Source organism: Balaenoptera physalus (assembly GCF_965194825.1).
Source record: "Balaenoptera physalus genome assembly, chromosome: 2".
NCBI classification, from domain to species: domain Eukaryota; kingdom Metazoa; phylum Chordata; class Mammalia; order Artiodactyla; family Balaenopteridae; genus Balaenoptera; species Balaenoptera physalus.
In genome coordinates this window covers 11,980,086-12,007,415 of record NC_138883.1, presented here as the reverse complement: position 1 = coordinate 12,007,415, position 27,330 = coordinate 11,980,086, and the positions used below count along the sequence as shown (strand labels likewise).

General features: G+C 51.8%; 1 protein-coding gene across 3 annotated transcripts in view; it reads left to right on the top strand.

The window, feature by feature from the left end:
* Positions 1 to 27,330, top strand: part of RIN3 (Ras and Rab interactor 3) — a 120,837-nt gene that overhangs the window by 61,008 nt on the left and 32,499 nt on the right. For all 3 annotated transcript variants that reach the window (XM_082451231.1, XM_082451230.1, XM_082451229.1), the window contains exons 4-5: positions 20,294 to 20,366; positions 27,209 to 27,300. In XM_082451231.1, coding sequence (XP_082307357.1) covers positions 20,294 to 20,366; positions 27,209 to 27,300 — 165 coding nt within the window. The remainder of the gene's footprint in view (positions 1 to 20,293; positions 20,367 to 27,208; positions 27,301 to 27,330) is intronic.

Genomic DNA, 27,330 nt, shown 5'->3' with positions numbered 1-27,330 from the left:
TCCCCTGCATTGGCAGGCAGATTCTTAACCACTGTGCCACCAAGGAAGCCCTACCCCTCTTTTAAGGGTGGCTACAGAGGGGTCAGGCATCTCCTGGGCTTCCTGTCACAGGAAAGCTCTGCGCGTGGATTATTAATATTTGTGTCTGGAGCTCCCACCTTCCTTTCCAGCTGTTTCTGCCTCCTTCTGCCACCCTCCATGAATAGCTGCTCTCTGGAAATTCTCTAGCCAATAAACAGGTTTATACTGACACGTGCAAGACTAACACCACCGTAAAGTAGTGCCCCCGGCCGTGAGGGTGTGCATTGCAGTCGGAACAAAGTTATTGTACTGGTGTTACAGGGATGGAGAACCAGGCATCAGCCAGCAAAGAGTGGGAGTTCGTTGGTCCTGGCTGTCCTGAAATAGCAGAGCAGGGGGCACCTGCTCTAGTTAAGGCTCATCTGGCCGCCAGCATCCTCCCCACGCCCGCCACCCACCCAGGCTGGCTGACTGCCCGAGACTACTTAGGTGAAGTTTCATGATGCGTCTCTCGCCTGATCTTGCCTGTTCGGGGCAGTCTCTCCTAGGTTTTCTCCACGTGGAGGCCCCCCCTTCCCAGAAGAGGAGTAATGCCTGCATCCCCATCTGGCACCACCTGCCCCCTTTCTCTTCTCCGCCTCTGCACTCACCGTGTCACCCCACCTCTGTGCTGTTCTCAGGGGCTCGAAGCCCACTCCTCTGGGCCTGTCAGGTCTTCTCATCATTCTTTGTCATCCATTTCATATTTTCATGTCTTATTTCCCTAGCTGGCTGAGGGTAGAGCTTGTGTCTGATATAATATCCGTGGTCCCCATAGCCTAACAGAGGGCAGGGCCACCGCTCAGCTGGTTAATCACACCTCACACTTGTGCAGAGAGACGGCCTGGTCTGGAAAGACTGATAGAGTGGGCTTTGAACCCAATGGACCCAAATTGAAACCCACCCCTTTGCTTTCATCAGCTGTGAGGTCTTGGCAACACTGCTCAATCCTCTACCTCACTAAGCCTTGGTTTTCTCAACCGTGAAATGGCTTCATAATTGTAGTGATGACTGATTGGAACTGCATACAGTAAGTGCTCGTAAAAAGTTAATTGCCTCTTCCCCTTCTCTGACTGCCCACCTTCCCCCTTGGCATAGGTCTTGGGGTCAGAAAACCTGGATTTGCATTCAGTTCTTCTGCTTAACTAGCTGTGGGAACTCAAGCAAGGTGTTTGACTCCTGGGCCTCACTTTCATCAACCACAAATAGGGTTAAAGATGCCTCCAAGGAAATTGTTATGAGGAATAGACAAGAAAACATATTTGTCAGTTTGATTACTATGTGTCTTGGCATGTTCCTCCTTGGGTTTATCCTGCCTGGGACTCCCTGCACTTCCTGGCTTGGGTGACAGGGAAGTTTTCGACTATAATCTCTTCAAATATTTTCTCGGGTCCTTTCTCTCTCTCTTCTCCTGGGACCTCTATAATGCGAATGTTGGTGCGTTAAATGTTGTCCCAGAGGTCTCTTAGGCTGTCTTCATTTCTTTTCATTCTTTTTTCTTTATTCTGTTCCGTGGCAGTGGTTTCCTCCATTCTGTCTTCCAGGTCACTTAACCGTTCTTCTGCCTCAGTTATTCTGCTATTGATTCCTTCTAGTATATTTCTCATTTCAGTTACTGTATTGTTCATCTTTGTTTGTTTGTTCTTTAATTCTTCTAGGTCTTTGTTAAACATTTCTTGTATCCTCTCAATCTTTGCCTCCATTCTTTTTCCGAGGTCCTGGATCATCTTCACTATCATTATTCTGAATTCTTTTTCTGGAAGGTTGCCTATCTCCACTTCATTTAGTTGTTTTTCTGGGGTTTTATCTTGTTCCTTCATCTGGGACATAATCCTCTGCCTTTTCATTTTGTCTGTCTTCTGTGAATGTGGTTTTTGTTCCTCAGGCTGCAGGATTGTAGTTCTTGCTTCTGCTGTCTGCCCTCTGGTGGATGAGGCTATCTAAGAGGCTTGTGCAAGCTTCCTGATGGGAGGGGCTGGTGGTGGGTAGAGCTGGGTGTTGCTCTGGTGGGCAGAGCTCAGTAAATCGGCTTGTCCACTGATGGGTGGGCCTTGTTGGTTGTTTGGCCTGAGGCAACCCAGCACTGGAACCTACATGCTCTTTGTTGGGGCTAATGGTGTACTCTGGGAGGGCTCACGCCAATGAGTACTTCCCAGAACTGCTGCTGCCAGTGTCCTTGTCCCTGCAATGAGCCACAGGCACCCCCTGCCTCTGCAGGAGACCCTCCAACACTAGCAGGTAGGTCTGGTTCAGTCTCCTTTGGGGTCACTGCTCCTTTCCCCTGGGTCCCGATGCACACACTACTTTGTGTGTGCCCTCCAAGAGTGGAGTGTCTGTTTCCCCCAGTCCTGTCGAAGTCCTGCAGTCAAATCCTGCTGCCCTTCAAAGTCTGACTCTCTAGGAATTCCTCCTCCTGCTGCTGGACCCCCAGGTTGGGAAGCCTGATTTGGGGCTCAGAACCTTCACTCCAGTGAGTGGACTTCTGTGGTATAATTGTTCTCCAGTTTGTGAATCGCCCACCCAGCAGTTATGGGATTTAATTTTATCGTGATTGCACCCCCCCCCCATCTCATTGCAGCTTCTCCTTTGTCTTTGGATGTGGCGTATCGTTTTTGGTGATCTCCAGTGTCTTCCTGTCAATGGTTGTTCAGCAGTTAGTTGTGATTCTGGTGCTCTCGCAAGAAGGAGTGAGCGCACATCTTTCTACTCTGCCATCTTGAACCCAGTCTCAAGAAAACATATTCAAACATATCTAAAACCGTGCAGAGATGCAAGAGTGAGCTGTATACTACTGCATCCATTCATTCGCATGTATACATAGCTAGCATCTATTGAGCCCTAAGCTCAGATAAGACCAAATTCTGCTTTTAAAAGGGTCACTTGGGTAGCTGAGTGGGTTGAGGCAAGAGTGGAAGAAACAAGGCAAAGTGCTTTCGCGAGTGCTTTGTAGTTCTCACGACATTCCTGTGCAGAGGCTTGCTCTGGGAGGGGCGCCCCATATTCAGGACTCCTAGGGAGATGTTCCTGGGGGACTCAGCTTTGGGGTTTTTCCCAAAAGGGAAAGCTAACTGTCACCTCTGAGCACTTCTGAAGCACTTCCCAGATTTGCTTGGCTCTGGAAGCTCCCAGACAGCTTCAGCACCAGGAACAGTGGCAGCATCGGTGTGAACGTGTGCAAAGCCATGGCAAGTGTCAATAAGTAGGGTTCTAATCTGGCTCCCCCAGTAACTTGCTGTGTGACCTTTAGCAAGTCACTCAATGTCTCTGGGCCTCCTGTGAAAAGGGACCCCTGACCTCACCGGGCAAGAAATGGATATAAAATGCCTTGGAAGGATGAAGCCCCACACAGAGAGAAACGCGCTGTTCATGGTTTGCCTGGTCCCAGACATCCCAAGCACTTGGATATAAAGCCTCACCATAGTGGAGGAAAATACATGTTGTTCAGTGTCCCATGCAGCCCAGCTGGCCACTTGGGAAGCCACAGTATAATGCCTGTCGCACCAGCTTCTCCTTTCTGCCCAAACTATTTAAGGAAGCAGTCAGAGGTGAGACCTTCTGGAAAGTTCTGTAGAAATGGACTTGTGACTTCAGTGTTTTTTTGTGTGTCCGTCTCCCTGGATCTGTTAAGAAGCAGCGAACAGTTTGCACTGCTTTTATTGGCAGTCCTGAGCCTGTTGCATACATTCTGTTGTGCTTATTGCTGTCTCAGCCTTGGTTTTCATAGTGGAAACTTTCAGGGAACTTCTCGTCTTGGGGATGTTCCTTAAATGTAGTCATTGTTCCCAGTTCAAGGCTGCCCTGGGCAGCCCCCAGGTGAGACCCAGTTCCTCAGTTCTAGGCCCTACCCTTGAAATCTTATAGCCTTTGGCCCCCAGTTATTGGGGAAACTCCCTGTGTACCAGGCCCTGTACCAGACTCGCTGTGCACCAGGCACAAGGTGGGCATTCATGGCAGCTGTTCCTCTTGTCTTCACCATGGCCCTAGGAAGCAGGTGCTAGACCCCTATTTTGCAGCTGAGGGAATTGTGCCCAAGGATGGAACAGGGATTGAACCCGGGCCGTCGACTCCACATTCAGAGCGGCTGCATCTGGGCCAGGTTGTTTCTTGTCCTGCCTCTCGTGGTCCTCACGCTCGTGGTGCTCCAGGTCAGGGAGTGGTGGGCGGTGCCCAGAGGGAGATCGAGCAGAACATCACCAAGTATATGTAAGGACTGGGGAATCGCCCTCAGAGTCTGAGGCCTAAGCTGAGATGATACCCGAGAGCTTTATGTTTATTGCACAGAAGAGAAAGCTGGAGAGAAAGGGGCAGACAGAGGCTGGACGGCTTCAATAAGGACAGCCATGGAGAAGAATCAGTGGGGTCACCTGAGTTCCAGGCCTCTTAACAGTTCACCCTCTTGATGACCATCTGCAGGTGGGTCTGTCTCTGAGCCGCGGTTTTGGTGGCGCACCAGAGCCCGATCTTTCCAGCCCGTGAGAGCGCTCTTCCCAGCTCTGCGCTTTAAATCAACACGGTGGGACTATTTACATCATGGGAATCGGCAAGGGCCATAAAATTGGGGCTTTCTTTCCCTGGAGAGCCGGTTGTTAAACATTACCAGCACACCACTGCTCAGTTTCCTCATCTATAAAATGGGGACAGGAGTGCCCACCTCATGGAACCATTGGGAGGGGATGTATGTGTGAGCATTTTGCAGACTAAAGCATGATGTGTGTGTGTGTGTGTAGATATGATGTGTGTATTTTATGTAGTTTGTTGTAATTCTTACACAAAAAGCTGTCTCTTTAAAAAGTGGTGGGCCTGTATCTTTGCAGAAACAGGAAATAAGTTGGAACCAGGGAGTGGTACAGCAGGTGTGGCATAGATTCCCAGAGGAATCGGGAGTAATGTGAGACTGTAAACCGATCCTGGGATAACGTTTGAGATCATGAGGTCCTCTCTAGTGGAAGCCTGAGGGGCTCCTTCGTACTGGCTTCAGGGTTCCAAGGACCAAAGCCCTGTCAGTCACTGAGAAGACATGGTGGAGTCCACAGTTTTCTTTGTGGCAGTGGCAGTGGCTGTAGTTTTGAAAGAGCCGACACACAGGCAGCCCTGGATGTAAAGGCTGCTTTGTCGCTTACTAGCTGGTTGAACCTGGGCGAGCTCCAGAGCCTTTTTGAGCTCGGTTTCCTCATCTGTGACATATGGGTTTGGGGAGACCCATGGAGAGGGGCTTGTGGGTCTTGGCATCCCTGGACTGTATGTTGAATCTGTGTTGGTTCCGCTCTCTCCCGGGCTCCCTCACAACACCGTCTTAGGATTCCAGGTGGACCCCTGGTTTGCAGAATGTGGCTCAGGGGTTGGTACAGGAAGCTCCCTCTATGCAGCCCGACCTAGAATGTTCTCCCTGTGCCTCTTCCTCTACTGAGTTATGACATGGAATATTTATTGAGAACTTTGCTGGGTACAGTGAGAGATTCTAAGGAAGTAAGACGCTGAGAGCATCCATTCCCTGAGCCCTTTATATGAATTAACTCATTTAATCTGTATATCAGCTCTAGGATACAAACACTAGCATGGGGCAGATTAAAAATAGCTGTGCTTTTTTTGACACTCCTCCCATCAAGAGGTGGGAGGCTATGGCTCCTCCCCTTGAATCTGAGTCAGGCTGGGACTGCTTTGGGCAATAGAATAAGGCCAAACTGACACTATGCCAGTTCCATGTGCAGCTTTTTAGAGAACTGGCAGCTTCTGCTTGGACTCTGGGAGCCCTGAGTTGCCATGTAAGAAGTCTGATGACTCTGAGACCACCATACTGGAGAGGCCCAGAGATCATATGGACAGGGAGAGAGGCCCAAGGAGGCCTGCTGAGTCTAGCCTTCCAGCTATGCCTGCCAAGGCACGGGCATAAGTAAAGGCTTCTTGGACCCTCTGGACCAGACCAGTCCCCTGCTGAGTATCAGCAAGTGACCTAGTCAGTGCTAGGAGAAGCAGAAGAATCTTCCAGAAGAGCCCTGCCCAAATTCCTGACCCAGGAAATCATGAGCTACAATAAGATGGTGGTTGCTTTATGCCACTAAATTTTGCAAGTAGTTTATTGCACAGCAGTAGATACCAGAATAAGTACTATCCTATTTTACAGATGAGGAAACTGAGAAAAAGAGAGGCTAAGTGGCTTGCTCATGGTCACACACTAGTAAGTGGCGGGGCCAGGATTTAAACCCCGGCAGCCTGGCTCCCCACCACGTTCTTGGCACTGTGTCATACTACTTGCTCTTGAGTTGGAAACATGGCTCTGCTCTCAGGGAAACTTCTATCTACTTTGGGGTGCAAGGATCACACACACTACATAATTAGAGAATCACGTGAGACATTTCACTTACTCTTTTACTCAATTTAAGAACACTAGACCCTAGGGATACAGAGGTGATGATATTAAGAAAATGTTAGGATTTTACTGCACTCAGAGGCAGGACTGTCCCCCCCAGTGCTGGAGGGTGAGACCCCAGGGGGACATCTCTGGGGAGTGAGGACATGTGAGCTGTGTCTTGAAGGATGAATAGAACCGTCCCGTTTGGATGAGGGAGGAAGAACATACGAAGTGGTGGGACAGGATGTTCAAGGACTTGGAGTTTCAGGATGTTGGGGTCCGTCCAAGGGACGTGGTGTCAGCTGGAATGTAAGGCGTGCGGAGGGAGGGACAGGCAGAGAATGGGACCACTGGCCAGAGCTGATCACAGGGTGGTGTGCACGCAGGTCTTGCTGCTCAGCCTTTATCTAAATGACCACAGAGAATGGGGCCGGGCTTGGGGGGTGGGGAGGAGATCTGACGCTCCTTTTAAACAGAAGTCCCGTGCCACTGGGGGCAGCATGGAGGCTGGAATGCAGGGGAGACCCCTGGGGGGCGAACACCAGCGGGGACTCGGCAACCATTTAGGGGCAGCATGTGGGGCGTGGAGAGGAGGGGCCCCGGCCAGAGATATCCAGGAGGAAGACTGACAGCCCAGTTGGCAGAACTGGTTGAGGAAGGAAGAGGAGCCAATGTGTCGGGGACCTGTGGCAGCGTCACCCCAGATCCAGGGGAAGGGTGGTTGGAGGGGGTGACAGCAAGGAACACGGGGAGCCACCGTGCCAGGGGGAAAGAAACCCACCACCATCACCCCGGTGCCTGGAGCAGTGCCTGGCACACAGTAGGTGCTCAGTAAATATTTGATGAATTCAAATTGAATAAACCCCTGGGTCCAGGCCTCTGGAGGGAGGGCAGAGTCTGGGGTAGAGATCTGAGAGTCTCCAGGGGGGTGAGATGCTAAGCCTGCATTGTCCCTCTGTGGTGGACATGTCCTGTGGGTTCAAGAGGCCCGTTTCCACCTCTGTGCTTAGAGATAAGTCCACTCTTCTTACTGGGTGGTAAAAGTGCCATGTGGTAGTTAAAGGGGAACTTGAATTAGATGACGGGCTAGAGAAGCCTAAGACTCTGAATCTAATTGCCGGAGGACTTTGAGCCCTGACCCCCAGTAAGTCACGGGAACGTCCCTGTGCCCACAGAGATGCTTCTTGTGGCGGCAACAGTGGTGTCCTTTTCCCTGTCCAGGGGCATTTATGGTGATTCAGGAGAGCTCCCAGCCCTATGCCTGCCGGGGATTTGGGGAACGGGGGCGGTTCTATAAATAACACCCCTTTCTTCCACTCCTGGTTCAGAGCCAGTGAGGAAATAAAGGGTCAGAACATCAGCTTTCCTACTGATGGACTGATTTGAAGGAAGCAGTTTGACCTACAGCTGAATTCAAGTGCCCTAGCATCACGCCCCTCATGGAATTTGTTCCCTGGAACCGCAGGCCTCCGCCTGGCAAGGGCCAAGCCTGCCCCAGGGCGCTTACACCACGGCCGGCGAGAAGAAAGCTGCATCCTGAGCCCAGCTGGCTGGGTCTTTACCAGCAGGTGTTTCAGTAGCATCTCAAAGCAAGTGAAATGTCAGTTGACTTGAGACTGGTCCCTTGTTCTTGATTCCACACTCAGTGGCTCTGCGCTGCTGGTGAAGAGGACTGGAATGTGATTCCTGTGAGGCTGAGGTCGTGGATTCTGAGTCCTAGTGGACACGCCGGTCTTGCATTCAGCTCCGTTCCAGCACTGATGTCGGGCACCCACCACTTGCAGGCAGCTCTGGGTGTCGGCATCCACAGGGCCCCTGGGGTCCCGCCGGTTGTCCTAGGAGCACAAGCTGCTTCTGCCTCTGGTGCTGGGTTTCTGAAACTCAGCACTCGACATTTGGAGCCGGATCATTCTTTGCTGTGAGGGGCTGTCCTGTGAGCTATAGTATGTTTAGCAACATCCCGGGCCTCTGCCAGCTAGATGTCAGTAGTACCAACCCCTCCCCGTTCCCCCCAACAACCTAAGATGTGTCCATGCACTGCCAAACGTGCCCTGGGGGGTAGATCTGCTCCTGGTCAAGCACAGCCATCTAGTTTGGCAACCATGAGCCACAGGAGACTACTGAACACTACAGATGTGGTGAGTCTGAATTGAGATAAGGTGTAAGTGTAAAATACACACCAGATTTTGAACACTTCGTATGAAAAAAAGAATGTGATGTGTCTCAGTAATATTTTTATACTTATGGTTTGTTGATACTATTTTGAATACGTTGCGTTAAATAGAATATACTGTTAAGATGAATTTTACTATTTACTTGTTTCTGTTTACTATTACTAACATGACTATGAGCAAATTTTAAATTGCACACGTGACTCGAATCATATTTCTACTGGACAACAGAGTCTAGAGAGCCAGCTGCCCGGTGTGCTGGGTGAGGTCACGGGCTGCAGAGTCAGGCTCGCTGCAGGTCACATCCTGGTACCACTTCCCAGCTCTGTGACCTTTGGTGAGTCACTTAACCTCTCTGGGTCTCACTGCTCTCATAAGTGGCAGTCACTTTCTTCTAGACCACAGATAAAAGTTCCGAAACTCTGAGGTGGGATGAACTTTATAAGCTCCTGAAGTTGAAGCTGGGTTGTTTTCTGGGTGGGGTAGTTTCTCGATGGGTCCCCCCGTGGCCCTCGGGGCTGTTCTCGCCATCAGGGTGGTGCCCTGGGCCACCTCCCTTTCCGCCTGTCCTTTCTGCTCCCAGAGAGAGCCATGTTTTCTCATGATGGGTACAATCAAAGATGCCTCCCCGTCCCTACAATCTGAGTAGAGGAGCTGGCGGATTGCTTTCCCAGCCTTGCAGCTCGTTCCCTGTGGGTAATTCAAGCCCTGGGATGGCGGGCCTCTGCTCAGCCTCTCTCCTCCACCCCTCCCTGTTCCTTCTCCCCAAACACCTCCCTGTTGCTTACTCTTTATTTAGTCTTCCCTGCCATTTGGCAATTCGCACATCTGTCCAATGTCTCCCCTTCTGTTTCGGCATCTGAACCTATAAATAGTTCCCAGGCAAAGTCCCATCTGCGTTGTGACAATTCGTTCTGTATTCCTTTTCCCAGACCAAAATCCTCATCTATGCGGTTGCTAAATACGGAAGTGCACCATCCAAGAAAAGGAATCTTTTATTACAGCTTGGACAGTGTGGTGGCAGTGGCTGCAGATGTAGCTGCCAACGTGGATTCAGAGATAACGCTTTCATTCGTGGCAAGACCCGTTACACATATGGAGTGATCCAGGCGAGGCCCTGGATCTGGGAAAGAAGAAAGGGCTGGCCCTTGCTTTCCGGGATCTTCATTCTGGGCCAGAGTCATGATGTGGTGTAGTCATGCTCTAAATTGGAGTGTGTGTCCAGTGCTGGGGCCACAGGGAAGGGAGCATAGTTCTTCCCAGGAAGCCCTCTCTGAGGGTAACACGGGGCCTGCCTGGTGACTGAGGAGGTGTGTGACCCATGGGAGGGCGTCTCTGTTAGCTGACAGGTGAGGGAGTCACACTGAGCGCGTTCGGGAATGAAGCACTGGAATGCCCTCCCTCTGCCCCACGCCACCTCCGCTGAACAAAAGGTGCCTCGTGCTCCAAGCTCCCAGGCTGGTGGCACCTGGTCATGACTGGCTGTGCCCTCGGGCCAGTTACTTAAACTCTCTGAGCCTCAGTTTCCTGGCTTATAAGATGAGGATAATGGAGTTGTCATGATGATTAAAAATACAGAGGCTAGAACACAGTAGGCACTTGGTAAGTGGTAGATGATATTATTATTGTTGTTGTTGTTAAAACTTTGAAAATGATAACCCTCTATTACTAATCAAGAGGCTCAGATCTGAACAAAGCCCACACTGCGAAGTTGGAAGAAGGGGGCAGAACAACAGTAGTCCAGGCTCAGAATCTAGATCCCAGAGAGCACCAGAATCAAGCTCTGGAAGACACCCAGGCTAATCCTCTTTCACTGGACTTCAGTTTCCCCATCTGTGCCGTGAGGGAGTTTGAACCGGAGCTGTCTCTAAGGGCTCTTTCATTCTGACTTTCAGTAGTTCCCCATCCATTGGGAGGCATAGTTGAGTGTGCTTGGGTCTAGTCTGGGCAAATTTGGGGTGTGGTAGAGAACTCAGTAAAAAGACATTGCTGCCTTTTACATCCTAAAATTCTTAAGATGAAATCAAGAGGAGATTGCTCCTTATGCCGGGAACACCCAGCATAGATGGCCATGACTCATACCCAGGGCTGCCATGGACAGTTGCCCAGCTTGTGCACTGCTCAAAACTGCCGGGTAGGATTAAATCCAGCTGGCGTTCTGCTCATCAAGTTGTGTAGTTTTGTGCAGGGCTGCAGCCACCTCTTTGCTCCCTTGCCAAACCCTGTAACGGGGCACTGGGAGCATGTGGAAGTGGCCCCCTGCTTGGACCCCTGGCCATGGCTGCTAGGTCCTCCCCTCTTCCTTTCCCATTGGCCTCTAGTCAAAGGTACATGGGGCAAAGGCTTGCCGTGCCCCAACTCTGAACAGAAGGCCCTGCAGCAAGTCCTGCCCCCAGGGGCCCATGGCTGATGAGGGAGACTGAGGGCTAAGGAGGGATAATGTACACTGAGAGGCTTCAGGGCTGGTGGGGGTGTGCGGGATTTACAGAGGACAGACTGGTACATAGACAGGGAAGGGACTCCAGGGCCAGCCAGTGAACCAAGGGCCAAGATGCCCACCCTGGACCATCAGTAACAGCCAGGGACAGAGAAAGGGAACTGCTTTCAGCACATTTGCAGATCAGCATCCTCTCCCAGGTCCCTGAGCTCTAACTCGCTCCCCCTGCCCTCCTCCCCCCACCCCAGACCTTCCAGACCTCTGTGTTATCTTTGGTGGAGGGGCTGCTATTCCTCACTCAGGGCCTGCCTGTGGGGTACCACTCAGCCTCTGCACAGCCAGAGGAGGGCCTCAGTTACTCGTATCCTCACTTGGCCGTTAGAGAAATCAAGTCTCAGAGACTTGAAGGCTTGTGGGGGATGGAACCAGGAGCCCATGCCCCGTCGGTACCGTCCGGGTTTGGGCTTTGCCTGGAACGGGAACAGGAGTTTGCCCCACTCCGAGCTCCAGTCATTGTATGACTGGGCAGCAAGTCAGCTCCGAGAGCACAGATCTGCTGCCTGGCGCAGGCCTGTTTGTTCTCACTTCTCCTGGCAACTCTCCTTCTGCTGGAGCCAGAGCTTCCGGAAGCCCTAGTCCAGCAGCACCCTTCCTTCTGGAGGGGGTAGAGCCGTTCTCCCATTTCACGGGTGACCCAGCTGCACTGCAGCAACATCCTGAAGTAAGTGGTGCCAGAGCTGGGCCTGGAACCACGGGGTCCCCTGGACTCCAGAGAAATTGCCACTCTCCCCACTTCCACCCCTGGGAACAGGGCAAGTAGTTTTCATCTATCACAGAAAATTGGGCCTGATGATAGCAGTAAACAGTCCTTTTTCCTCCTCAGCCACAAACTGTCCAGCTGGTGGTTCCCGTGGCAACCATGGTGTTGCCAGGCAGCGGTGGGTCCCACGAGCCAGAAGGCAACTGTGACCTTCCAAGTGGGGAAGGAGCTGAGGGGGCATGGGAGGGATACCTGGAAGAATGGACCCGCAGGTGACGCCCGCCTCCCCGCCCCCACCCCCCCCACCCCCCACCCCCCACCCCCCACCCCCCCCCCCCCCCCCGCCTCCCGCTCCAGCTGTGAACCACTCCCCAGCCTCTGGTCACATTGGCTTTTTATCCTCAGGCTCTGCACTCCTGGCCTTTGCTGTCAGGGACCCAGCTTGGTGACCTAGGGTCCCTTTTAGGAAGTGGGATCAGAATCCATTAGGATCTGTCTTCCAACCCATCCTGGGTGATCCGCTTTAGAGGAGGTTGGCTCGACAGTGTCACGTAAGGCTCTGGAGTGAGGCCACTTCCTGGGCCCACCCAGGTTTCCCCCAGCCAGGTGTGACGGCCTTTTCTGAGAGGCCCGAGACCCCGCCTCTTCTGCCAACACTGGCCCTTCCTGTGTCCCTCTGGGGACGCTGTCCTTCCCGGGCAGTTCTCATCCATCCGGGGCCCATTCCATAAATGCACATACTGAGGCCTTGCTAAGTACAGGGTTTTTTCTTAGATAAAAATCAATGAACATCTCTCCCACTCTCACCCAACCAAACTTTCAATCATAAAAGAGAATGAGCGGGTTGTTTCGAATCTCTGTTCCTCGGGAAGGAGCTTCAGCTGGGTCCTGTGGCCAAAACCATTGGCCAGTTGCCTGTTGCCCTGCTCACCGTGAGGCTTCCTCTCGATTTCTAAATCCGTTTCCCCTTACTTCTACAGAGTATGAGCACATAAATATTTGTCAGTGGTTGAATACATAATGTCCTAGCTAAAGAGTAACTCTGACCCAGCCCTTCAAATGAGGGTCATACCTGGAGATTTATTTATAACTCCTGTTGTCAACCGAACTGTGTTTGAACAGAGATCTCTCAGGTTAACAAGGGCGTCTGCCAACAAGGAAGACGGTCTGTGTTTCTTGAGTAATCTGTACACTTCACAATTTTAATAACTGTTGGCAAGGCGTAGCTTCACTCTGTGTTGTTGTGTGACCATCTTTTCCTCATCAAAGCCCAGGGTCAGGCTTAGGTGAACAGATGCTCATCCTTCACTTGTTAGTAAAGACAAATCAGACCCTAAAGAAGGCACGTACCAATAGCCATTCTCTGCTTAAAATGAACGTGACGTAGGACGTCTCTCTTGTCGATTTCACTCACCTCAGTCACTAGGAATGTGTGGTAAGTAAGCCAGGCTTGGCTAAACTTTACCTTTGGGCCAACTATGAAGAAAATGTCTGCAGAGGGACTTAATAGTGTCAGTAAGATTGCACAGGGGACTTTGGTCTAGATAAGGATAATAACTGGTTAAAGATCCCTCATACATCAATTATAACAATAGATACTGCCAAGTGCAAAGAAGAGTTGACTGTTCGTTAAAGCAGGTTGGAAATATCCCTACTGAATCATTTATGCAGCACCAGTCGAGCGCTTACTATTTCGCAAACTTGGACAGTATTCATTTTTTTCATTCTTTTTTTTTTTTTTAATTTTTATTTATTTATTTGGTTGCGTTGGGTCTTAGTTGCGGCAGGCGGGCTGCTTAGTTGTGGCAGGTGGGCTCCTTAGTTGCGGCTCACTGGCTTCTTAGTCACGGCATGTGAACTCTTAGTTGCAGCATGCGTGTGGGATCTAGTTCCCGGACCAGGGATCAAACCTGGGCCCCCTGCATTGGGAGCGCAGAGTCTTAACCACTGTGCCACCAGGGAAGTCCCATTTTTTTCATTCTTAACATAAAATTTGAAAGACCCTGTTCACGGATGAAAAGACAAGCTATAGCTGGGAGAAAATATTTGCAAATCACACATCTGACAAAGGCTTTGTAACTATAACATAAAGAACTCTCAAAACTCAACATTAAAAGCAAGCAACCCAAATAAAAATGAGCAAAGGATCTGAATAGACATTTTTCCAAAGTATCTATACAAATAGCCAATAAGCACATGAAAATATACTTGACATCACTAATCCTTAGGGAAATGGAAATCAAAACCACAAGGAGATACCACTTCACACCCACTAGGATGACTCGAATCAGTAAGACAGACAAAGTACTGGCAAAGGTGTGGAGAAAGCAGAACCTCATCCATTGCTAGTGGGAATGTAAAATGGTGCAGTTGCTTTGAAAAACAGTCCGGCAGTTTCTTAAACATGTAGAGTTACTGTAGGACCCAGCAATTCCACTTCTAGGAATATACCCAAGAGAAATGAAAACATATGTCCACTTAAACATTTGTACACAAATGTTCAATGCAGTATTATTTGTAGTAGCCAAAGAGTGGAAACAACCCAAATATCCATCAGTGATGAATGGATAAAGAAAATGTGGTGCATCCATCTAACAGAATATTATTCAGCCATAAAGAGGAATGAAGTGCTGACCCCTGCTGCAACACAGACAGGGATGAACACGGATGAACATTTAGCATGATGCTAAATGAAAGAAGCCAGACCCACAGGGCCACATACTGTATGATTCCATGTATATGAAAAGTCCAGAACAGGCAAATCCATAGAGACAGAAAGTAGATTCGTGGCTTCCAGAAGCTAGGAGGAGGGAGGGATGGAAAGTGGCTGCTAATGGGTACAGGGTTTGTTTGGGGGGCTAATGAAAATGTTCTAAAATTGATTGTGATGATGGTTGCACAACTCTGTGAATATACTAAGACCATCATGCACTTTAAATTGGTGAATTGTATAGTGTGTGAATGATATCTTAATAAAACGTTTTTTAAAAATTCAACATTAAAAGAAACTGTCCAATTAGAAAATAGGAAAAGACATGAATAGACACTTGAGCAAAGAGGATGTACACACGAAAGGGCATTCAACATCTTTTTGAAATGCAAATTACAGAAATGCAAATTAAAACCACAATGAGATATCACTCTACACCTAGTGGAATGGCCAAAATAAAAAATAGTGACAACATCCAGCTGGCGAGGATGGGGAGAAATTGAATCACTCCTTCATCGCTGGTGGGACGTAAAATGGTACAGCCACTCGGGAGAGCAGTTTGGCCCTTCCTTTGAAAATGAAGGGTAGACTTACCATGTGACCCAGCAGTTGCACTCTTGGGCATATATCCCAGAGAAAGGAAAACATATTTTCATGCAGAAGCATGTACATAAATGTTCCACAGCAGCTTTGTGCATAATAACTAAAAACCGGAAATTCCCAGATGTCCTTCAGTGGGTGAATGACCAAGGAAACTATGGTACATCCAGACCATAGGTTACTACTCAGCACTAAAAAGGAACGGGATATTGATTCACTCTATAACTTGGATGACCCTCGAGGAAATTATGCAGAGTGGGAAAAGCCCATCTCAAAGACTATGTACCGCATGACTCCATTTACGACATTCAATAATGTAATCACAGAGGTGGAGCAATTTGCTAAAAGCGCCACGCCTGGTGCTGGGGGTACCATGGAGAACAAAAGATACGTACACAGTTCCTGCCTTGGCAGTTCATTTGTATTATTGAGTGATAAGATGGAATTTCTTAAAACAAAAAATCTTCTAACGGCTTTCGGTTCTTCATGGATAACTGACGTTGAGACTGTAAATGCTAGAAGCCAGGCCGGCGTGTGTAGACCCGGAGTCTCCACCTTGTCCCGATTCAGCCTTGATGGTGAGTCATGAGGTGAAAAGTTTCCTTTCCTCTAGGCAGGGGCAGAGCCCCAGTGTTGTCACCTGTTGTCACCTTGGGACACAGCAGGTGGGTCTGGCTGGTGCCCTTTCTCTCTCCTCACTCTGTGAAAGCGGGATGGTTTAGACAGGGTCTGGCGTGTTCCCGCCGCGGTTTCTGCTGAGGAGGCTGGAAGCTGGAGGAGTTGCTGCTCAAGGATTCAAAGGTGAGCCGAGGTTGCCAGCATCTTTGATGGGAGGACCCAGCAGGCAGTGGCTGACGCGGGGAGCTTGTCAGCTGTGCCCGCAGTGCTGTGAGGGGCACCGAAGCAGCATGAGTGAGAGGACTCTGGAAACCCATCGGTTTCTGAGAAAAATTTACAGAGAGATTCAGGAAATTCAAGAAAAATTCAGAGAATCTTTATAGCTTCTCTACTTACAGAAGTCATATATGCTCATTATAAAAATCCCAGAAAAACATAATACAGGAAGTGAAATTCAGTCCACTCTGTATGTATGCATTTTCTTTTTTTTAATAATGGCTTTACTGAGATGTATTTATTCCATGTATTCAGTATCATACAGTTCATCCATTTAAAGTGTACGATTCAGTGGCTTTTGGTATATTCAGTTGTCTAGCCCTCACCAAGGTCAATCTGAGAACATTTTCAACACCTCAGAAAAGAAGCCCCGTGTTGCACAGTGTGAATGTACTTAATGTCACTGAACTGTACACTTAAAAATGGTTTAAATGCTAAACTTTATGTTTTTCATAGTTTAGCACAATTAAAAAAAAAGAAACTCCATCCCGTGTCCCCTGTCCCCTTTCCCCTCCAGCCCTAAGCAGCCACGGATGTACTTTCTATCTCTGGAGATTTGGTCCACTCTTGATTCTGACACCAGGAGGCCTCCTCAGAGCCTCCCCTGCGTGCCAGGCGCAGGGCTGGGCACAGTGCCGGTGATGGGCAAAGTGAGACCCGTTCCTGTTCTCAGTCTCACCGTCTGAGAACCCTCGGCTCACATCACAATGTGAGCACATATACCCTGCTTCCTGAGCCAAGAATGTGTGATTTGGACAGTACCTCCTGCATGTGGCTTTCCTGTGGGAGAGGTCGGAGTACCAGCAAGGCTTTGAGGCAGAAAGTGGACCTGGAGCTGATCCCTCAAGGCAGGGAAGGGGGAAGCTGGATCCTCCGTGCACGAGGAGACAGCATGAGCAAAGGCCCGGAGGCCAGCAATCCCAAGTCGAGGTTGGCAGGGTTGGCTCCTTCTGGAGACCAGGGAGAATCTGTTCAAGGCACTCTCCTGGCTTCTGGTGACAGCCAGCAATCCTTGGCTCGTAGCTGTATTCCAGTGTCTGCCTCCATTCACATGGTCTTTTCCTCTCTGTGTCTGTGTCCCAGGTCTTCACCTGTCTTCTTTTTTTTTTTTTTTTAATTAATTTATTTATTATTTATTTTTGGCTGTGTTGGGTCTTTGTTGCTGCACGCGGGCTTTCTCTAGTTGTGGCGAGCAGGGGCTACTCTTCGTTGCAGTGCACGGGCTTCTCATTGTGGTGGCTTCTCTTGTTGGGGAGCACGGGCTCTAGGCGCACAGGCTGCAGTAGCTGTGACTCGTGGGCTTCAGTAGTTGTGGCACATGGGCTTAGTTGCTCCGCAGCATGTGGGATCTTCCCTGGCCAGGGCTCGAACCCGTGTCCCCTGCATTGGCAGGCAGATTCTTAACCACTGTGCCACTAGGGAAGTCCTACCTGTCTTCTTATAAGGGCACCAATCATTGGATTTAGGGCCCACCCCATGCATTCTGACCTTGTGTTAACTTGATTCCACCCGACAAGACCCTCTTTCCAAATAAGGTCACATTCATAGGTACCTGGGGTTAGGATTGAAACGTATTTTTCGGGGGGACACAATTCAACCCACAACATGTGGGTACTTTCCTATCCTTGTTATACAGCTGAAGAAACCGAGGCGCAGGTAGGATAAGCAATAATGTGCTGGAGACACGTTCACACTCGGGCTGTTTGGCCTGGGCGCCTGCATACAACCACGAGGCCAGTGCAGGACACAGGGCGGTCCTGGAAGCTGAGCTCTACCACCACCCACTGGAACAAAGGATCGTCTAACTCTTACGGTTTGCATTCACCTCTGCTCCAGAACAGTGTGAGGCTGCCTGTCGGGACTCCCTCAAGTCCCAGGTGTCCCTTTGGGCCCCTGCAGGGAGGACCATGATCTACGCAGTGGGAGGTCTGAGACTAACCAGACGCCCCTGGGGGCCTCTAATCCTCTGGGGTCTCCCTCCCAGACAGACATTTAGCAGACATTAATTATGTCCCAAACCGCATGCCACACACTGTGCTGGGCACCGAGGGAGACTCAAATGTGGGCAAAGTCCTGGCCCCGGCATACAGGAGCTCCCCCGGTGTGTCCTTGGTGTGCAGGGACGCTATTCCCATGAGCAGGACGGGGAGGTGCGAGCAGGGGACTGGGGCAGAAGAGACCTGGTTACAAAGAAACAAACATGAGCCTTGACCATTGCTTGTGCTTTGACAGATCTACAGTTTTCACAGTAAAAATGTGATTGGGTCACTAGAAGTTTGCTTGGCTCCAGCTACAAAAATGAATGAGCCCTGGTCCCTGCACCCGAGGAGCGGACCAGAGTGAGGTAAACTATGTCTAAAGGAGCTGCAGGCTTTATAGAAAGTGCCAGGGGCACAGGAGAGGGAGGGACTGACTATCTTAAGGGTTTAATGTGCGTCTGCAGAGGTCAGACCATGTCTCAATGATGAAGAAAACCTGCTAATTGTTGAGCAGGTCCAGCATAGGAGGCTAGGCTTTTTGCGCGCATCACCACTAATCCCCCTTGAAGGATTCTTGAGAAAGGTCTTTACATTCCCATTTTGCAGGTGGAGCGTTCTCTTTACCTCTCCCAACTACCGGAGATCTTTTGGCCAGTTTGTGCTGCTTCCTGTGGAGAGAGTGGGCGATGCAGTAATGTGCCACTAGGTGGCGCCATTAGCTGCCTCATGGCCGTTAACTCATAGAGGGTGGTAATTCCATGCACTGATGTTTCTCGGACTTGTCCTTTATGGGCATCTTCCCAGTACCTCCGAGTACTGTAATCTATCTAATATTTTTCTTTAAACTCCCTTTTAAATTTTTATAAGTATCCTAGTGGGATACCATGGTCTCTTTGCCATAAATAAATGATGAATGTAATCTTTTAAAAAATCATGTTAACTGTGTATAACAGTGCAATAGTATTAGAAGGAAGGAATGTATTAAAATAAAGCTATTAGAACAAAACGTGTTGGTTCACGTGTCCCCTGTAACCATCTCGCAGATCACCAATGCAGCGGAAAGCTGTCCTAGGCTTTGAAAAATAGGACAGCAGGCTGCTGTCACCTAGATGCGCGAGTGCTTACGGTTGGAAGGGCTCCTTCCCTTTGCAGGTGGCGGGTCTGAGGTGCTGAGAAGGGGAGGGGTGTACCCAGAGTCACACTGTTGATCCCAGGGTTGGAGCCAGGCCTGGAACCCGGGTCCTGCCTTCCCCCTCTGCCCCATGGGCGCTAGAAGAACCTCAGGAAATTAGAACTGAAGTGTGATGCACACATATTTCCTGGACCCTCTGAGGCCCAGAAAAGTACACTGTGGGGTCCCACGTGCTGGGAGCGTCGCCTGTTGGACATATGGAGCCCTGGAATGAGAGTCAGGAGGTATGCGGATGGACGGCTGCTGAGAGCCCTGATGAGTGGCTCACTCAGGTGGTCTGGGCCCCTTGCCCTGGGGCTCTGCAGCAGTGCACGGTGTGGTGCCACGCTTTCCCCTGGGCAGTCCGCCCCAGCTTCGGGCACTGACTGCCATACCCCGGCGCCCTGCCCCTCCGAGCAGCCATATCCACCCTGGGATGGGCTCTTGGGCAAATGCTTTGATCCCTCTTCCTTGTCACAGCTGAAAAATATTGGGGTCACCGTCACTCTTGGATTACACGTGCAGCCAAATCAAGTGAGGTTCTAACAGGCCCTGGGGTTCTTGGGTAAAAGGCCAGTGGCCTCAGTCCAGCACCCCTGGACCAGTGAACCTCCAGGAGGCCACAGCAGAACAGGGAAACTGTCCTCCTGCTGGCCCGTCACAGCCCTCAGAATTGGCAAGTGGAGATGACCTTGAAAGTTTAATTCAAGACTTTTTTTTTTTTTTTTTTTGACCGCGCTGTGCAGCTTGCGGGATCTTAGTTCCCAGACCAGGGATTGAACCTGCGCCCTCAGCAGTGAAAGCGCCGAGTCCTAACCACCGGACCACCAGGGAATTCCCTCAAATCGTTTTTAAATTCTGCTTTTACAATCTAGAGCCTTCTGTGTTATTGTGCTCAATATGAGGAGCTTGTATTAGTTAAGGTAACACCATCTGCGACGATAGAAAGGCCCCTGAAATCTCAGTGGGTTAACACCACAGAAGTTCATTTCTCACCTCCCTGTGGTCCACTGGGCAGCTGATGTACATGCGGCCGCAGCAGGCCGGGTGCTGCAGCAGGTGCTGCGACCTACAGTGAGCACAGAGCAGACACGCCCTCCCCAGGGACCTTCCTCCCCTTTGACAGGGACACTCATCCAAGGCCTCTGTCCTCTCTCCTCAGTATTGTACCTGGAAGGCTCGGTTCTTGTGTTTGAGGACATCTTCAGACTGATCGCATTCTACTGTGTCAGTAGGTGAGTAGCCCAGGCCCCCAGGAGGTCATCTGATGGCAATAGATGTCCATGCAACCTTGGGTGGGGATGGGGGTGTCACAGGGAAGCCCCCAGAGGGAAGTGTGGAGCCCACAGGATGCAGAGAGAGGGGACAGTCCCCCGGCTTCACCCTGGTAACTGTGAAGGGGGGTGCTGGCTCTGCTGCTTGCTTGGACCGGCCGGTAAAGTCCCCTCCCTCACCACCACCTGCCCCCTGGGCTCACTGCCCATCATACCAGCTTCCTGTATTCCGGCTTCCAGAACAGCTTGGAGTCCTGTGTGGACCTGACCCGCCCTGTTGGAGGAGTTATAGAAGGAACTTCCTGTAGGAACAGCAGGAAGGGCTGATACCCTCCCTCCGTGGGAGAGGGCTTGTGATTGTGAAGCAGCTGCTGGGTGGAGAGGGTGTCTGGTAACCACCCTCAGAGCTGGTCTATTTATTCAGAACTGGTCGCAGGTCAACAGGAAATGGCAGCGTGGGGATTCAAAGTAGATAGAGCTCCAAGGTCCATGATCTTTTCTACAGCCGCCCCACTGTGTACGCTCCACGATGATTCTGATGACCTAGCATGTCCTTCTAGGCCCACAAAGCAAAGCATCAATGGCTCCCTGACCCTTTGTACGTTATGACATGTCAGGCTCTCAGAGTCAGGCCCTTTCCTATTCTGAGAAGTTCTACCTTAGTAGAAGGCACTAGTCTAGTGTTTGGCCCATGCTAGGTGCTTCGAGTGAGTGAATGAACGAATGAATGATGATGTAATTGCAGAGCCCAGAATTTGAGCTAATCTTAATCTCTCAACTTCCTCTTTGGTAAAATGGGAACGATAATACCCATGCCATAGATGCTGGAGGAAGAAGTAAGATAAAGGGACAGACAATCTGCATTTATAACAAGCCTGTCTGCAAACCAGGGTTTGGGAACTGCTTCTAAGAAAATGATAGTAACAGCCTAGCTGGGGGTCTCCTAGGGGCACACTTGGAAAGGAGGTTCCATGTGCAGGGGGCGCTGAAGGACCTGCCCCCAAGGAGGAAGCGACAAGGGAGTGGGGCGCAGGACAGGGACCGGAGAGAAGCCCAGCAAGGGTCCATTGCAGGGGCCGTCCCAGCCTCAGCCAGATCCCTCCAGCAGCTCTGGAGCATAAAGCAGACCTCGGGGTCCACTATAAAGCCACGGGGCTGGGCTTCTGTACCCCCAAGCCAGCACACCCAGGCATTTGTGGCTCTCTGCAGGGCCACTGGGGCAGGCCGTGAGGCTCCAGTGTGTCCGGACAAGCCTCTGAGGGTCACGGGTGCTGGCCCTCAGGAGCAAACCCCTGCAAGGCTGGGCTATGGGTGCGCAGAGCCGGTGAAAGGCATCCAAGGGGTCCGGGTGGGACCGTGGCAGTGACGGCTGCAACCAGCTCTGTGGACCGGGCGTCTGTGTTGAGTCGGGCTTGTGCTGCACGCTGCCCACAGAGCTCTTTCTAACCCCGCACGCTGCTGCCGGGGAGGTGTTATCACTGCAGACTCACTTCATGTGGCCCTCGACCCCTGCCCCAGGTCGTGCCGAGGACCAGACGCGAGATCCTTGCAAGGAGCTTGTTCAGCAGAGCGTCTGGCACGGAGTGAATCCTCCAGAAAGGATCAAGCGTACCCTTATTGCTGTTCTATCGGTAAATGAAGAAGCTGCAGCTGGAGTTGACCTGCCTCAGGTCACACAGCTCAGTTCTCCACCTAGAGGACGCCTGTGCTCCTTCCCCTCCAGCGGCAGCTCCTCCCCTTCCCCGCGCGGGGCGAGTCCAGGCCCTCTTGGTGGGAAGGGTGACACTGGAGGCCAGGCAAAGCAGGACAGGAAGAGAATTCAGCTAGAGGACGCAGCGCGGGCAAAGGCCTGGCAGCAGGCAAGCTGCGGGCAGCTTGGGAATGGCTTCGGGGGAGAGCTGGGCACATGGGTGGGGGGATAAGGCCTGGGAGGCCTGGAACGCCGTGCCCAGGAGCTGCGTGCGGGGACTTCCTTCCTCGGGTGCTGGGAGCTCGCTGCTGCTCACGGACAGATTGCACTCGAGCAGAGCCACGTGGCCGCAGCCGGTGGTGGGCTGGAGCGAGGGCAGTGGGGACGCCAGCCAGGCGCCGCAGCCATCGGGCCCCCGCCGGGGCAGGGGATGGGGAACCGAGCAGGCTGGGGGCAGTCACTGCAGGGAGGGGTCGGGGCAGCAGGGGAAGCCTGGGGAGACGTCAGGGCTCCTATCCTGGGTACAGGAGCGTGAACACGCTTGGCCATTCCTGGAGCACTTCCTACACGCCAGGCACTCTGCTAAGCCCCTTTCAAGGATGGTGAGGTCCGATCCTCAGCACAGCCTGGGGTCAGGAGTCAGTAGCCTTGTGAAATGGGTGCCATTAACCGAAATGAGGAAAGAAAGGAGGAGCCCCTTGGGCCTGCCCTCTCTAGGAGGTGGCCGGGCACCCAGCCTAGGTGACTAGTCTGCCACCGTCCTCCTGGCAGGAGGGGGAGGCGGGCTGGGCCTCTTCTCCTTCGAAGGAAGCTGTTATCACTATGACCGGAGCTGCCTTCCCAGCCACCTTGACCAGGAGCCACAGTCTTGCCTTTGGACGGTCCTGGTTTAGGGGGGCAGAGGGAAGGGGCCTGACCGCACTGCTGGGAGGCCCGCAAGAAGCACCCTTGACCCGAGCTCCCAGCAGGGGGAGGAAAGGAACAAGCTCCCAGTAGACGCTCCCCTGCTGTGCTGCGTGGTTTCTATAGTAACCCCGTAAGAGGGCGTCCTGTCCACTGGCAGACCAAGACAAGGAAATGACACCCAGCCAGGAATGGCAGAGCTAGGGGTTTACCAGGGCCCTCGATTCCAAAGTTCATGCTGGTTTTTCCTGTCTTTCTGCCTCTCCCTCACTTAAAAAAAAATTAAAATTCTTTTAACTGAAAGGAAGTCACGCTTTTCCCTCTGCAGTGGTTGACTCTGAAAACCACAGAAGTCACCCAGGATCTGTGAGAAGACGGAGCCGTGGGGCATCGCGGGGGTGCAGATATGGTTTCATAGGCCTGGGCCTTCCATGCTGGAAGCAGTCCCCAGGTCACCCCAAAGCTTTATAGGACCTTGGGTGGGGCGGGGGGAGCCACGCCCCTGAGGGGAAGAGAAAGCTAGCCTGTGTGAAAGAACTAATGAGATAATATACGTGGAGCATGGGGCTTTTAATCTGTGGGTCACCGCCCACTAAGAGGTAACAGTATATTGGTACGAAAATATATTTGGCCTTTGTCCAGCTTCTGGACACAGAGCTCCTAACGCCCTGGAATTTCCTGAATGACAGGAGTGTCTTTTGTTATTCCTAATGAGCCCCTTTCAGTCACACCTGGGTTTATGCTAAACGATAAACAGGTGGCGCCCCTAGACAGCCTCAGGATGGGGCGGGTCACCGGGAAGACAGGTGATCAAAGGGCTGGAACTTTCAGCCCCACCCACCAACCTCCCAGCTGAGGGACAGACACATTGAGGTGCTGGGAGGGTGGTGAACCCAGAGAGGCGTGGAAGGGAGCCCTGTCCCCTAAAGCTTGCCTACGCGCCTCTTCCATCTGGCTGTTCCTGAGTTGTATCCGTATAATAAGCCAGTAAACGTAAGTAAAGGGTTTTCCTGAGTACTGTGAGCCAAGCTGGCGAACTCTCAAACGTGAGGAGGGGGTCATGAGAGCCCCTGATTTATAGCCAGCCGGTCAGAAGTACAGGTGGCCTGAGACTTGCAACGGGCATCCGAAGTGGTGGGACTGAGTCCTTAACCTGTGGGTCCGTGCTGACTACAGGCAGTTAGTGCCGGCATTAACTTGTGGGACATCCCATTGGCGTCCAGAGACTTGGAGAATTAGTTGTTGCTGTTAGAAAACACCCCAGAGGGGATCATAAAGTCAGCTTAGGGGATCATGACGGGCTCTTTTTTTTTTTAATGAAAAGTTAAACTAGACTGGAAAATATCAGAATGTGTCTCTTGTAGTTGGAATAAGTCTTGTTTTGCTAAACTCTTTAGGGGTGTGTGTGTGTGTGTGTGTGTGTGTGTGTGTGTGTGTGTACATGACATCAAGATGCCAAATGTGTTTCTTACTGACGGTCATGGTCAACAAAGTTTGAACGTCACCAGCTAGGACAGAGGCCTCTAGAGAGGGGTGTTTGCACTCTACGAGCTACACAAGCTGATCCACCAGAATGCGGGGGCAAATGTTAGAACGCTTACTCTAAAAATCTTATTTTTCTAATTTCTACTTTTGTGAATGCATTTTAAGGACTTAATAGTTTATAAGGTGTATATATACATGTACATATATATGTACATGTATATATATTATATATCTGGAGAAGTGCTTAATTTTTATTTTTGCTTTGGGCGCCCTGATTCCCACCCAAGGCTGTGGTCATCAGGATCTACTTGAGAGCTGTTTAAAAATGTGGATTCCTGACCCACACTCAGACTCAACATTGAGAACCCCTGGGCGAGGATCTGAGAATCCACATCTTAGCAGCTCCCCCAGGAGCTGATCCAGAATTAACTAATACAAAAGTAATAATGCCTGTCCATAGGGTTGCTGTGTTACATAGGGTTGCTGTGTTACGATAATAATAACATGATGTGATGTAAGGCCCAACCTGGGTAACACCCAGCCCGATACTTGGCACACAGTAGATGCTCAACGAACACCCCCATCCTGTGTATGCATTTCCTTGGATCAGAAGAGGTGGCCCCTGGATAAATTGCTGAACTGGATGATGGGGGTGGGATGGCAGACGTGCATGAAATCCTTGAACAATACTGGGTTATGGAGAAGGAGGAGATCCATGGTGCGGCCTTGAAGAATGTGTAGACTCTAAGTAGACATAGGTGGAAGGGACGAGGGGGGCGTTCCCTCCATGCAGAGCTCAGAGGTGGGAATGAGCAGGGGACATTCACTGTAGGAAAATGACATTTTGGGAGGCAGCCAGGAGGCCCCGAGTGCAAGGGAAGGCTCTGTGGTGGGCAGGAGGCGGGAAGCAGGCTGGGGCAGGCCCTGGACGCCGGGGTCCCAGGCTGGGGTGTGATCGGCAGCCACGACTGCAGCATCTTGAGCAGTACACAGAGGAGGTGGGGAGGGGGTGTCAGAGATTGCCCTGGTGGTCGGGGGTGGGTGCCAGGTGAGCCGAGCGATTCTGCTGGCCATTTCAATATATGCAGTGGCCCAGGAACGTTTGGAAGCCCCAGTGGCAGGCCAGACAGCCAACCAGGTAGACAGGCAACACCGGGATGAAATCTGCCACCCTTCAAAATTAGAGAGTGGGGTAGTGGTGACCGGGCAGGGCCTGAGGTGGGGATGGAGCACTGAGGGCCCGTCCGGTCTGCATCCAGGCCTGGCCTGGCTGGAAGGGCTGACAGGGGGCCCACGGACGGCCTCAGATGCTCAGAATCACACAACTATGACAATGAAGCAAAGATCGACGGGCCACGCCCACCCCATTGACAATGGAGAAGCCAAAGGCCACAACCCAGGAACTCAAAAAAGGGCCCAGAATCTTCTCCCACCTTCCCCCATCCTGCTATTCCATAAGCAGAGTGTTTTTCCCCGGTGAAAACACTTCCTATGAAGGGGTGGGGGCACCCCGCGGAGCAACACAGCCTGTATTGATGGGCAGAGGTGGTCTGGCAAACTTCCTGGCGACCCGCATCCCAGGCGGCCTCTGCCCTGCTCTCCCCCAATCCAGTACCTGAAGTTTAGACGGGTCATTCGGCAAACACCCTCTGAGCCTCTGTGGTGTGTGCTGAGGGCTCTGGGGGCATCAGAGACGTGAAAAGCTGCCCGCCCCTTCCAGGAACTTCCAGGGCTCGCACGTAGTTCACAGGGAGGAGATGGAGGGTGCGGTATAGACGGTAAGGCCATGAAGACCCCCGGGGACGGATGGCCATCACGCAAGGCTGTCAGTGGGCCTGGACAGATGGGATTTCAATGACTGGAATCAGGGTTTGGGGAGAAGGTTGACAGAGCTGAGGATACGGCTGGAAAAGGGGGTCAGACTGTGATGGGCCTTGAATGCCAGGCTGAGACGTAGAATTGGGACCAGCCATCCTGGGGCCCCTGCAGGGCCACACTCCCCTTCCTGCCCCACGGAACAGCCCTGGGCTTGAAGTCAGGAGACCTGGGGCTCAGCACACTCTGCCCTCCACCCACCGTGTGTCCAGGCCTGGACATCTTCCTTTCCCTCTCTGGGCCTCAGTTTCCCCATCTGTACAATAAAGGGGGAGGGTGTCTAGATCCCTTCTGGGAGATCTCTGGAGAGATCGCTGAAAAGATCCCCATTCAGACCAAAGGCAGCAGACAGAGCTGGCTGACTGTGTCGTCAGGGGTGTCTGTCTGTCTGTGTGCTCGCCAGGGGGTACCTGGCGGTAGGTTCACCAGGGGAGTCTGGCTGTGCGCCCGCTGCACATCTCAGCGTGGAGCAGCGAGGGTCAGAGGGCTGGAAGGGGTGGGTCACTCGCCTTACCCAGAATAGCACCTTTAGAAGAAGCTGCCTGGACTTCCAGGGCCAAGAAAACTGGGGATAAAGCCTCTCCCCGCACCCCCTCCACGCCCAAGGAGGGTCTTAGCATCTCTGGGGCCAGTGCAGGCACAGGACCCGGATCTGACGTGTTGCTCCCTCAGCCTCAGGACTCCGCCCCTCGGCCCCAGGGAAGTTTCCAGTCTGTGTGGCGATCCCAGCCGCCAGCGGGGTTGCCGGGGTTCTTCCTTTATGGGCTGAGGATTTGGGGGCGGTGGGGGCCGAGAATGGACACACAGGCCCCTCCCCGGACTTGACCTCCGACCCCTCGTGTCTCCACAGAGATTTACTGCCCTTCAAGCTGAGGCTGCCCCAGGCCATCCTTGAGGCCAGCAGCTGCACAGACCTCAAGACCATCTCCAACCTGGGCCTGGGTAAGTCCCCTCTGGGGTCAGGGGAGGTGG